Raw genomic sequence first — 13,414 nt, 5'->3', positions numbered from 1 at the left:
TAGACTAGCATTTCAGCAAATCTAGGACATAGTGATTGATTATAAGATGCACCAAGGTTTTATGTACCACAAAGAAAGAAAAAAGCACTGTCAACTAAATGACCTAATGACTTCTTACTAAGTTAGACATAAAATGCATTCCGTTTTCAAAAATAGCAGAATGTGGAAAGTGTGCCTGCAGGAATGAATGATATATGTGATGTCTTTTGCATTGATGAGCTGCTGTTTGCAGAATGTGAATCTATAGTGGGTCTTAAGCATGTTTCCTAGGGGCATGTAAATGAATTGCAATTGCTTTGTTTAGAGAAGTGGGTTGTTTCCTAAGAGTCCTATCTTTCCAAGTATGAAAGAGGCCTTATTGTCTATGTCTTGTTATATGTATAGATGAGGTAGATTCAAGGTAGCTGAACACTGAGGCAAAGTTATTGAATTAGTGGGTCTTCAAGAGACTGTCAGAACTCTTGAGATGTATTTCATTTTGTTTCCCAAGTTTACTGACTCTAGAGTCATAGTTAAGAAGGTCCTTCCTGGCTGTCTTAGTGTAATCCCTGAGGTGGTCCTTAAGTGGTGCACCCATATTCACAGAATTTCTCAGACAACTGAGTTTTAACATTTATTACTCACTTTTGTCATTAGTCATCAACTGGGAAATTGTGCTGTTGGTGTTTCCCTCACTTTTTTTTAAAATTAAAGATTTATTTATTTATTTATACAAGCACTGGGTACAGTCAGAAGTGTGGGGGGGTGAGAGAATTCACCAGAGCCAGAGCGGGGAACAGAACAGACAGACTGATGAAATACACTGCTGAGGGGAGCAGCGGGCGTGGCAGGAGAGGTCTGCGTGCCATGTGGGACTCTTGCCGGTGGCTGGGGATCAAACTGGTGCTGCAGAGGCTGCGGGCAGCTTCGCAGCCCAGTGCTCAACTGCTGTGCCACCAGGGGAAGCCCGTTTCCCTCACTTTTTATTTCTTTTTTTCTCCCTGTACTTCAAAATTGCTTTTGACAGCTTTGGGACATGTAGGTACTATTGCCAAATTTCGAAATATAATGTTCCTATACCAGCATCCAAAGTTAACAAAAGACATGGAAAAATTTCTTTAAGTGTTCTGCTCTACCATCATCTGTTACCGTGTTCTGTTTTACTGAGGTTTTCTAAAAATAGTCAAAGTAGTATAGTCTCCTTCTATAGGAATAATCTGTACTAATATTATTGCCTCAAAGTGTTATCTTATGTTCAATATGATTATTACAATAAACTTTTGTTTGATTAGTCCTAAGTATTGGAAAAATATTTACATTCCATTTTTAAATATTAGTGATATCACCTCTGGATCTTTGCTTAGTTTAACTGGGCACATTTGCACATGCAAATGAGTTTTTACATAGAAATGTTCCAAAAAATAATATATTCCCTTGCTATTCTCCTCCCCAAACACTCATGTATTTTTTATAGTTAACTTCAAAATAGAATGTTTAGTGACAATAGCTTAACTAAAAGAACCTGATCATGAGATAATTGAAAAATAGTCTCCCTACAAATTCTTAGGTCAAAAAAGAAAGAAAAACTGCATTTATAGACTTTATGACAGTAAGAAGAATGATAATGCTGCAAGCGAAACTCATAAGATACAGCCAAAGATTTGCTTGAAGGAAAATGATTGAACCTAAAATTTGTTAATAAACAAGAGAATGAAAATTAATGAGCTGATTATTTAGCTCAAGAATTCAGAAACAAAGAGACAAAACCACATTAAATACCCAAATAAAATAAGTGAAGTCATGTACTAACAAACAAGTGCAAGTGAACAAATTTGAAAAGTGAAAAATTATGAAATATATAAAACTAATAATTCTAAGACTTGTTACTTGAAAAATGTTAGTCTATCTAGTCCCCCCAAAGTAAGAGCATAACTTACAATATGAAGAATGAGAGAAGGGGTAGTGATTTAACCACAGATAAGAAATCAAATAATGTAACAACTAGAAAATCAGCAATAAGGTGATTTTTAAAGAAATGTCAAAATGAGACTTATTAAAAATTGAAAACATTGAACAGATCTATAAACCCATAAGAAGTTGCAAGAATTATTTCTATATAAAGAAGTACCTATATTTGTCTCAAATAAATAATTTGCTAAAAGTTCCCTAATAGATGAAATCATATCTGTGATTAATTCACCTGATAACACCAGCACAGACTCATATATTCCAATCTCTCTTAAAAGCATAGAAGTCAAAAGAATGAAAATGAAAACAAAATAATTACAGCTGATAAAGTATAAGGAATATTAAAATATCAATCACCAATTCCAAATTGGAATTCAAGATTCCCAAGATTAGTCATATAAAAATGATATATCGGACTTAAGTAAAAAAAGAAAATATTAATCTAAATACATATTTATTGTACAAGGCATATATTCACTCCCAATTTATAAAAAATCAAAACTCCTTATAAACTAGAAGTAGGACCGTTCTACAATGTGACAAGAAAAATCAATATCAAACTCAATAGTGAAGTGTTTATGTTTACCCCCAAAAAATGGGTTCACATGAGAAAGATGCTCAACATCATTTTCCAGTTGAACTCAGAACTTCTAAGAAACTCTGTAAAAGTTTATTAGAACCAATAAAATTATTTGGTAAAGAGGTAGTTATAAAACACCCATATAAAAATTAGGCCATGGGCTGCTATTCTTACTATATAATGGTTATTATGTAAGAAATGATCACTCAATAAGAAAGTAAAACAGTACTGTCATTTATGAAAAATCAATGTGATGAATAACCATATGAAATAATGTGCAAAAAAAAATGTAACAAAAGGAACACTTTTTACAACCATAAATTGATAGATTAAGAACACTTTTTAAATGAGTATTTTTACGTAGATATTCACAAGGCCTCAGGAATTATGCAATCACCCCAGAATAAATTATGTGACTAAAAATATTTTAAATATCTAATTACATCTAATAAGCATTTATTAGAACCCTGGAAATTGGGTATCAGTGGAATGGGACTCTCAAGTTCTATTCCTGGAAAGCTGGTTTGGTTTTGAGGGCTCAGAGGAGACAGAGGTCTGAATAACTTGAGTGCTGTTTGTCTCGGCGTTGTCCTGAGGAGTTCTCATTAGGTGTTGCTCAGAGATCTGGCCTACTCCTTGTCATATTTATCAGTTATTTGTCCTTCTAAATCTTCTCTGGAACAGTTGACGAGCCTGGGGCTTTCCAACTGTATCAGAACCACAATTACTATATTAGAGAATGGAGCAAATTCCATTCACTTGTTCCTAAGCTGTCTTGAAAGAAAGTAGCCATCCTAACTTGAGGGGTGAGGGTTGATCCAGTGTCTATTTGTAGATAGTTGATCTTTGGCCTTTACAAGTAGCTCTGCTAAATCCTGTGGTCAATTCTGGAATGTTTATCTGGTGGTTTTGGTGACTCTGCCTTATGAGAGTTGTCACTGCTTCAGTTTCACTTGCCCTGTAGAGATTGCCTTGCCATTTCCATTACATTCATTGGAACGATCCCAGTGTGCTTACCCTTGAAATTGCTCTGCATGTAACAGATGTGTACGTGATAAAAATTGTTTCCAGAAATCTCTTCTGATAGTCACAATGTTAGCTCAGTGGTGAGAATTCCATTTATTAGAGAGATTTTATTATACATGAACGTGAGCGCCTTTATGTGGTAGGTTTCATTTGTAAACATGCTGAACGTTTCTCTGATACATTTTTCTCCTATATATGTATTTTATATATATATATATAGAGAGAGAGAGAGACATTTTGCTCCTATATATATATATATATATGTATACACATGCATACATTTGTATTTCCTACTAGCTAATATTGAAGCAAACAGAGTTGAGGCCATTTCTGCAACTGCAGAATGCATAAGAAAATAAATTATTTATATGTTAATAGAACTCAATTCACACAGTTATTGTGTAAACTCAGAACTTTGATGTATATGTACTTCATGCCTTAAATTAAATTATATTACATTAATTAAAAATGCTGATCTGTTTCAAACCTATACACACAAAAAGGGTATTCTTAAAGGAAAGAGTCTGTTTATCTTTTATGATCTATTTAAGATTATTTAATTGGTGAATTTTGATCTTTTGGTATACAGAGTCATATTCTGAGATATAATTAGTTGAAGGGGACAAGTTTTGGTTTTTAGTATTGGGAGAATATTCAAAATTATATTTGGGGTTCAATGTGAGATTACCTACTTATCATTTGGGTTTTTTTTTTTGTTTTTTTTTTTTTGGTGAATTGCACTTTTGCTTTACTGTAACTCTGTCAAACTGATTTCTCTAGGTTGAAAATGTCCGCTTGGTAGATCGAATATCTTCTAAAAAGGCAGCCCTGGGTACCTTGTACTTGACAGCTACTCATGTCATATTTGTGGAAAATGCCCCTGATACAAGAAAAGAAACGTGGGTAGGTGTTGTTTCTTTTGGCTATATGTGTTTGCCTTTGTTTGAAGTAAAAAGTTTGATGATCGATTTTTTTTGTTTTCCTCAGTGTGAGGTAGGTGGGCTTTTAGTGTTTGACTCTTCCGAGGACTATTTTGGAATGTGAATTTTGCCCTTTTCATCCTTAGTCAAAAGTACTTGATTTACTCATTCTTTTTAAATACTGATCACTTGAACATCACTAAAGATAAACCTAGCCATAGCCAGAGATGCAAGTGCTTCATGCCACCACTGTCCAGTAGACACTCAGTCATGTCAGCCTGCAGGACTCAGCATCTATAGTGTTTTACTTACAATACTTTTTATTCATAAGATCCTGTAATGCAGACCACCAATCATTTCAATATGTTGTCTCCACTGTTCTGATAATTTAAAAAAGAAAAACTAGGGAAGAATCCCATCATCAGTTCTTTCTGCTACTTAGTTATGAGGCCACTGGACTTTTCTTAGGTCTCCATCCACCCATTACATGATGACAGGAACCAGAATCCCTGAATTATAGATTATCCCTTTTCTGTGATCTGTAGACGGTATGATACTCCCAGCAGGAGGTGGCAGGTACTACTTAGTGGAGAGGACTTAGAAAGAAGGCAGTGCTGCCATTGAGGATTGAGCAGAGACCCTCCTGAAATGCCAGAAAGATGGCTTCAGTTTGATTTCCTTGAAATCAGTCTCTTCTGCAGCTTGCCTAACCACCCACAGCTCAGAAAACAACAGTGTTCCATGTGGAATTGGGAGTGTGGTGGTACCTCCCAGTGGCGCCATCTTCAATTCCCAGTGGAGTTGATTGCAAGGTTTATTTTACCATCTTCTCATGATCTTATTTAATTTTAGCTTTCCAGTGCATTCAACATTTAACCACCAAAATGTTCTCTTACCTGGACTTGTGCAAATTCATGCTGAATAGTTTGCTTCATGTAATTAGCCTGGATATCAGAAGGTTGTTATTGAAAAATAGAATGATAAATTTTGACACTTGGTTCTTGCCCTGAACATATCCATGCCTGCTATCTGAGCGCAGATGCTGAGCTAGCTGAAGGTTGGGGGGTTCCTTGTCTGTCTGTGTCACCCAGATCTGGGCTACTCCTTGTCATTCTTAGAAGTTATTTGTGCTTCCCTTGTAACCACATTACCTTTTCATTGTAGATTCTGCACAGTCAGATTTCCACCATTGAAAAACAGGCCACAACTGCTACCGGATGCCCTCTGCTTATTCGCTGCAAGAACTTTCAGCTGTTACAACTCATCATACCGCAGGAAAGAGATTGCCATGATGTGTACATCTCCCTGATACGCCTAGCAAGGCCAGGTAAGCAGAGGAACTTGGCATTGAGCATGGACCCACAAATCATGTTCAAGGAATTGCGAAGCACTTAAGAATCTTAGGGTTTTAGAAATTGCCTGTTACCTCAAGCCTCAGATGGGACCAGGGAATCGGAATGATAGAGGTTCTTTCCTTTTAGGGTGTCTCCCTAAGTTATTTACCATATGAACCTCTTGCATTATCCTTAGTATTTTTTTTTATCTTGGTGGGGATTATATTGTGTTATAGTTTCAGAGTATCATCTTAAAATATTGTTTAAAAATGAACAATGATGTAAAAAATAAAAAGAAGAATCATCTTAAAATTAGGCCCATCTGATATTGGGGTGATTGAGCATCCTGGATTGAGTCCTAAGACAAAAGGGCCAAATTTTTCCGAGTGCAAAACATTGTCATCAATCTGTTCTATTAATGTTTTCTGTCTTGGGATTTTTAAGGTTTGGTTTCAGCTGCTTTTTGATAGTAATATGTGTTTCCTAAGATTGGTATAAGTAGACTTTTATTAGTATTGGTGATGTTTGGGGTGTGACTATGTAATGTCACCTAAACAAAACCTCCTTAATGTTGTGGGAAGAATGGTTGATTGAAAAAAAATATGTGCCCTCAGTTATTCTTATTACGTTGTTCATCTTCAGATTTATAGCTGCAGAAGTATTTCTTGTATCTCTGTGTGGCTTATGTGAACTGTGGTGTTTTTATTTAAAAAATGAACATCTAAGTTTCTGAGGAGAATACAGTGAAAAGAGATCTTTTATATTGATGTAAAAGTAATAACCATGGCACTATTCATAAGGGAAGTAGGATATGTGCTTATACTGTGCTGAGTGCTTTTTGACTCAGGATAGATGTTGTTTACAAACCTTTGAAAGCATTTGGTTGGGTCTTCAGTTTCTTATGATATGACCAATTCATTTGCAGACAGACACCTAAGAGCTAAAGTCATGTAATGGAAACCATGCCAGGGAACTGTCATTATTGGATAGTCTTTACAAGGCAGCTGATCGAGCTTTTTCATCTTGGTGTGTTAAAAAGAACTGCAGAGTTAGCCAGGAAAGCAGCTGAACTTTTTAGAGGGTGCTCTATAATTGGAACAGAAGTTCTGGGAAGATGCACACTAGGTTGCAAGCTGCAGAGAATGTCAAGAGAGTTGTGTGCCAGCAATTTCTGTCACTGATTAATGGATGTACTGGATAATAAATGTGCTCTGACCAGATTAATGGGATTTAGGAATAGCCCAGAAAACTGGGAAAAGGCTGAGTAGCTGCCAGAGCAGATCACAGCGGCAGTGAAGCCTCTGGCCCCTGATGACAGCGAGCCCAGGGGAGGAAAATCACTGTGTTCCCTGCTTTGAAAAATATACACTTTCTCAAAAGAGAAAGTTTGGGGAGTTAGGAATTGGATGTCACCAAACACCAAAAGAGAAAACCATAGCAACTACTAAATTAAAGCTATTTAAGATTCCATTACCTTAGAAGATTTTGAAAAAGCCACCATCATTTTGACACTGTGGAATTAGAAATGCCAACTTCCATGAAACATAGGATTATACTTTAATAATTGTGGGAAAATGAAATAAAACCCAAACAGTTTCATACTTTAATGTTAGAGGCAATGCTAAAATTAGGACATATTATAGTCTACAACCTCAGAAGCAAGCTTTTGAATCTGGATATAGGTGCTGAAAGATGGAGGGATCTTTCCCAGGGATAGGGGTGGCTTATCAGAACCATCCAAGAACCTTTACATCCTCTTCTCCATATAGCACAACAGGGTATGTGTTGGTAGGTGGGGGTTGCTAAGGGGAGTGTTGTTTGAATTCTGATATCCCATGTACACGCTGCTGTGGTTATTCTGGTTGTCACCAGCTCAAATCATATATTTTCAGCCCCCCTCATGGGGTCAGCTACATGCAAGGTCCTGTAGAGCACATACTTTTCTTTTTTTTTTTTTTTAAACAAAAGAAATGTTTGGGAGCCTGTTTAAGTCAAGACCTGAGAAGGAGAAACTTTCAAAACTCTCCAGATTCTCTCTTTACTGAATTAGGATTTCTGGGATAGGGGTAAATAAAATTATTTTTTAAAATTGCAGAGATTTTATTGGCTTGCTTTTGTATGATTTAAGATTGGTAAGAATTTGGTCATGGACTATAAAAGATCCCAGTAAAAAATAATGTAGCCAAATTCAGTAAACTCTGTAATTCCTAGTGAAGAAATAATTTAGGTTAAAATAAAATAATGGCTGAATGAGAAAAAAGTTAGCCCTGTAGAGCCAATGTTCTAATAAGGATATAATTTTTTTTCTGATTAAAAGACCCATAATTGGGCCTCCCCAGTGGCGCAGCAGTTGACCGCTGGGTTGCGAAGCTGCCTGCAGCCTCTGCGGCGCCGGTTCGATCCCCAGCTGCTCCCCGGCCACTGGAGGAGGGTCCCACATGGCACGCAGACCTCTCCTGCCGCCCGCTGCTCCCCTCAGCAGTGTACTTCGGTCCTTCTGCCTGCTCTGCTCCCCGCTCTGGCTCTGGTGAATTCTCTCACCCTCCCGCGCTTCTGACTATACCCAGTGCTTGTATAAATAAATAAATAATCTTTAAAAAAAAATTAAAAAAAAAAATAAATAAAAGACCCATAATTTTCACAGGGCTTCCATTTTTCCCATGTTATTTCTTTTTCTCCTCCCTCTGATTTGCTTCTTGCTATTTATTTTTGTATCAGTTATTCTGTCCTCTGTGGTGCTTGTAGACCATCTAACATATAAACCATTTTATTTGTTTATTTTCCCATTTTTCCCTAAAATACAGGTTTTTTTTCTTCCATTTCATTCTTAGTCTCCAATTCCTCTGCTATGTATAATGATTTTAATTATCTAATGGTCGATGTAGTTTCATTTACTTAATTTTTTACCATCCTTGCCTGTCACTGCTGCTTAAACAAGTTTTACAGCAGTAATTACATTTAATGATACTGATCTTGGAATTCAGCAGCCCTTTACCACTAAGTATTAGCTTCCCGAAGCCTAATATTTAATTCAAGCACTTGTGTTAAAAATAGAAGGCAAAAATCTCATTATTTTTATTTTAAATATGCAAAATCCAGTAATAGCTATCTTATCTTCTTACCCTTCTTTAAATAGGTTTTCAAATGATTTTATTTTAATTTGGCAGAGTGTTTGGAGAAATCTCGATTTTTATTGTTACTTTTGGTTTTAAACCCCCCCCCCATTTCTGTGTCTTTTTGATGACTGTTCCTGTACTTTCTTTCCCTTACTCACCCTTTACATTCTGCTAATTCTGACTCATGTGTGTTTTTCCTTTTGATTTTTAAAAATTTACGTAAGGCTAGCAATAATGTAATTGTATTATTCAGGCTTTACATAGTGTTATGTTTCTTTTTATTTTTAAAAGTACTTTTGACTTTCAAAATAAATTATATTTTGTTTTTCCCTGTTAAGTTTATAATGAAAGGGACTTTCCCCATAATCTTTTTCCTAAATAATCTGTTTTCATAACCATTAGCCTGATACCTGAGCAACAAACTGAGTTATTTTTCTTTCTTCTTGAATTGTTTTGTTTTACCCATAGCTCTCTTATTTGGTGGAATGAACACCCTTTCCTTTATTATGGGAGGGAAAGAACAGAGGTTCTGTACAGAAATAGGACCATTAGCAGGATAAGTAATTCTAAGTTGAAAGAGTTTCTGCTTGGTAGCATGTATCTTCTCTAGGAAGTAGGATGTGAAATTATCCCAGAGTGAAGGAGTTGATGCGAAGGATAGGTTGGAACCTGATGACAATGAACATGAACGTGGGTAGTCCTCTGTGTTAAAGGATGCAGGATGAAGGACTGCTAAAATGAAGTCAAAACCTACATCTCTGCACTTGGGCTGAGCTGTCTACTTTATCCTAAAACACTGATTTGGCTTTCCTAGAAACATAGCAAAAATATTGCTCATTCTTAATTTAATTTAGTCTTTTAGAAATTGTCAGAAATTCTAAGTAAATAGAAAACCATCAAGTCTACCTTTGTTTAGCAATTTTATGACTTAAATAGGTAAATAAATACTGGAATAATTTCCATGTTAACTTTTACTGAACATGTTTTAAATGAAAACATTCTGTTTCCTCCCATAGTCCAGAGGCATGGAGTTGCTCTTTGCTTCTCCTGGGGGAGCTTTTGTGCCCTCCCAGGAATGGGACCTTTGAAGTGAGGCCTTCAGGGCCCTGCCTGTTGACACCGACACTGACAGCAGGAGACATTTTATGTTGAACATGGTAGCTCAGGTTTTGTGATGTGAGAACTCAGCAGTGTCCTTACTAGGTCTGTTGTAAGAGTGGGAAAAAAATCAAGGAGGTGACCTTTGTGAAGCAGACAGATATTTTCTCTCAGTTCAGATACTATAGAGACTAGAAGTTTCTCAACCTTAGTGTTTTTGTTTTTAACTATATCCTTGCCCACTATTAAACATGCTATTATGTATTTTGTAGGATGGAGGTGAGGACAACAGAATATTGTAAAAGGGAAATAGTAAAATTTGCATCTTCTTTGATGGTACTTTTTAATTTTTTACAGTAGGCAGTCCTCAGCTGAAGGCCTCTCCTGGGCTGGCCTCGGGGTAAGAAACTTGCCCACATTAATAAGACTGAGCTTTGACTAACAAAAATGTGTGTTTTCTACTCTCATGTAGAATTTTACTTACATTGGGTTGGAGGTATAGTTTGCTACCTTTTCCTTAAAAAAAAAAAAAAAAAGCTGAAAGAAAATATGGCATTATTTCAGTGGCAACCCATTCTAAGGTCTTCCAATTTGAGCGATCTCAAAAAGATCTTGTAAATTAATCTTGCTTTAATTTTGTATCTTTCGTTGCCTCTTCTCTATGGCAATAGGCATGAGGTCATTCACTGAAAATTGTCAGGAGTCAGAGAATGGATTTTTTTCCACATTGAAACTATTTGCAAATATTTAACAAGGGGAATTTAACTTCCATCTTTACCACCTATTCATTAGCTCTTATTTCATGAGGGAATGGAGGCTTTCTCAAGAGAAAGCCTTTTGGCATCTTAAACGAATTGTACTTGTGGTTAGTATTATGATATCAGAAGCCTGAGTCACGAAATTGCTACTTAGACATGGAAAAGATGTATCAGTGACAAATCAACCGTTCCCAGAACAAGACCTCAATTTCATATGCCATCTGCACAGCTGGCCGAGATTACAAGAAGTAGTTCTTACTGAAAATGTCTACTCTGTATGTGCATGTACCTGTATGTATGTATTTCCTGATGTGTTAAAAAGTGAGTACTTAAAATTTTGAAGTTCAGAAATATGACATCAAGAGAGACTGAACTAGAATGTAGTTTATCTCACTGATACACCATAGTCTTCTATTGAAAATGTCTGGTATTTAAAATATGACCCTTATATTTCTTCTCCCTTGTAGATTAGTCAACTCAATATAATCACAAGCTCGACACCGAGTCTTGATCTCTGGCTGCCTATTGTTACTGCAGCTTCTCTCTGGTGGTGGCCGAGATGCCATCCCAAATTCAAGCTAGATACACATAAACATATTGAATTCTTGATGTGTAAGGAATACGTATGTTCATAATTAATTTTTAAGCTCCAATTTTGTGTGGTCTGGAAAATAGATTCTCAAAAGCAACTAACAAAAAAGAAAGCACAAAATCTTGGTGGGCCTGGCACAAATGACTCTATTTTGGATTTCTTATTTCTTTTGCCTTGTTTGGCTATCTTGAGGTCCAGTTGTCTTGCCCACAGAGTCTGGGCACTCCTGGGAGTGTGTCGAGGCTGAGGAGCCAGTGTCCTCTGGTCCAGGCAGTATTTCTGGGGTACCTTTTCCCTGGGTTTGGCTTGACTTGACTTGACTTTCTTTTCTTGCAGTGAAATATGAGGAATTGTACTGCTTTTCATTCAACCCCAAACTGGATAAAGAAGAAAGAGAACAAGGGTGGATGCTGATTGATCTCAGTGAGGAATACAAGCGAATGGGCCTCCCTAATAACTGTTGGCAGCTCAGTGATGTGAACAGAGATTACAGAGTGAGTGGAGGCATTGAGTGAAATCCAGATAATCCCTGTGAAATCATGCTTTGATAGCTTAGCATGATTTGCTTGATCTCCTTTAGTTTTTATAGTTCTTTGTAAATTCATATGTGTGATTTCCAAGTCTCCCTGGGTCATTGCCAGCTGGTATTTCCTACCTGCACCTAGAATCACAAAGTTTGAACAAGGAAAATTCATGCATTCCTTCTACACTCTTTCCTCTGCTGGTTGAAGAAATGGAAACCCAGAGGGCCCAGTGACCAGTACCAGAGCCAGCAGTCAGTGGGAGAGCTGGCTGGAACCTCGTTCTCCCATCGTCTTTTTATAGTACATTGAGTGATTAGTGGAGATGTCTTAGAAACTTGATGGCAGTTTGGCACCAGCTCCTCGTTGTACTCACTAAACTCTTGATTGGTACACAAGGTCAGCAAGAGGCTTCCCTAGAGAAATGTGGAGAAATTGTCTACACTTACAGGAAGGAATATAAAGAGGAAGTGAAGCAGGAGTGGCAGAATTAATCCCATAGTCTATGTAATGATGGGTATATACATCAATATTTGTTTCCCAGTTAGTTTAAAAAATATTTTATGTCATAAAACTAATGTAAGAACTTTGCAGAAAATTTCCAAAAGAGGGAAAGAAGAAATAAAGGTCCCACCATATCATTGCCTTACTATTCTTTTATCCTGTTTTAAAATTTTCCTCCAATTTTTTTCATTTGCATAGTAATAAACTTGCAAATTTTCTTATAGTGTGTATTTGTTGAAAGCAAGAGAAGCCATTCAAATATATATAGGAAAAATGGAATCAGGCTACATCTATATGCCTTGTGTTTTGCTTTTAGTCTGTGAAGTAGCAAAAATCCAACTGAATTAATAATTTTATTAATTCATGTATCAGGCAACATCTCATCTAGCAAAGCTGCTATAAGAAATTGTACAAAATGAAAGGATTTTATGGTCAGAAGAAAAGTAGGACAGGATTATTAGCAAAAAAAGAGAATTACTTCAGACAGAGCAACCTTCCATTAAGAGTGTGGGGTGGTGGAGGGGGTAGCTTTATTACGCATATTATTTTACTAGCTTACCATGAAACTCCAGATTGGTTGTTTTAGAATTCTGTTTTTGGAAGATGCTGAAACTGCACTTAGTTTAGATATTAAGTCTTGGTGGGCCTGGCTTGAGTGACTCCATTTTGGACCTCTTGTTTCTTTTCACATTTCACATAGCACCTCTTGTTTCTTTTTCACATTTCACATAGCATTTTGTGAGTATTTTCTTGTCAGTGTATATTTTGTAGTGTTTTAAAGCATTGTATACTATTACATGGTACTGCCATATCATAGTCTATACACCTACTCTCCAATTTTTTTGTTAATAATTGTTAATAACTTTCAGTATTTTATTTATTTTTTATTTATTTATACAAGTACTGGGTACAGTTAGAGGCGCAGGAGGGTGAGAGAATTCACCAGAGCCAGAGCGGGGAACAGAACAGGCAGACTGATGAAACACACTGCTTAGGGGAGTAGCGGGCATGGCAGGAG

The 13,414-nt window shown here is 36.5% G+C and overlaps 1 protein-coding gene across 1 annotated transcript in view; it reads left to right on the top strand.

Annotated features, from left to right (window-relative positions):
- The window catches only part of MTMR7 (myotubularin related protein 7), a 71,286-nt gene that overhangs the window by 17,681 nt on the left and 40,191 nt on the right, over positions 1–13,414 (top strand). The window contains exons 2-4 of the mRNA XM_037524716.1: positions 4,334–4,456; positions 5,638–5,800; positions 11,708–11,865. Of these exons, the coding sequence (XP_037380613.1) occupies positions 4,334–4,456; positions 5,638–5,800; positions 11,708–11,865 (444 nt within the window). The remainder of the gene's footprint in view (positions 1–4,333; positions 4,457–5,637; positions 5,801–11,707; positions 11,866–13,414) is intronic.

Source organism: Talpa occidentalis, unplaced genomic scaffold, assembly GCF_014898055.3.
Source record: "Talpa occidentalis isolate TD23 unplaced genomic scaffold, MPIMG_talOcc4v2.1 talOcc4.4, whole genome shotgun sequence".
Classification (NCBI taxonomy): Eukaryota; Metazoa; Chordata; class Mammalia; order Eulipotyphla; family Talpidae; genus Talpa; species Talpa occidentalis.
Note: the sequence above shows the minus strand (reverse complement) of the source record. Positions and strands in the feature narration are given on the sequence as shown.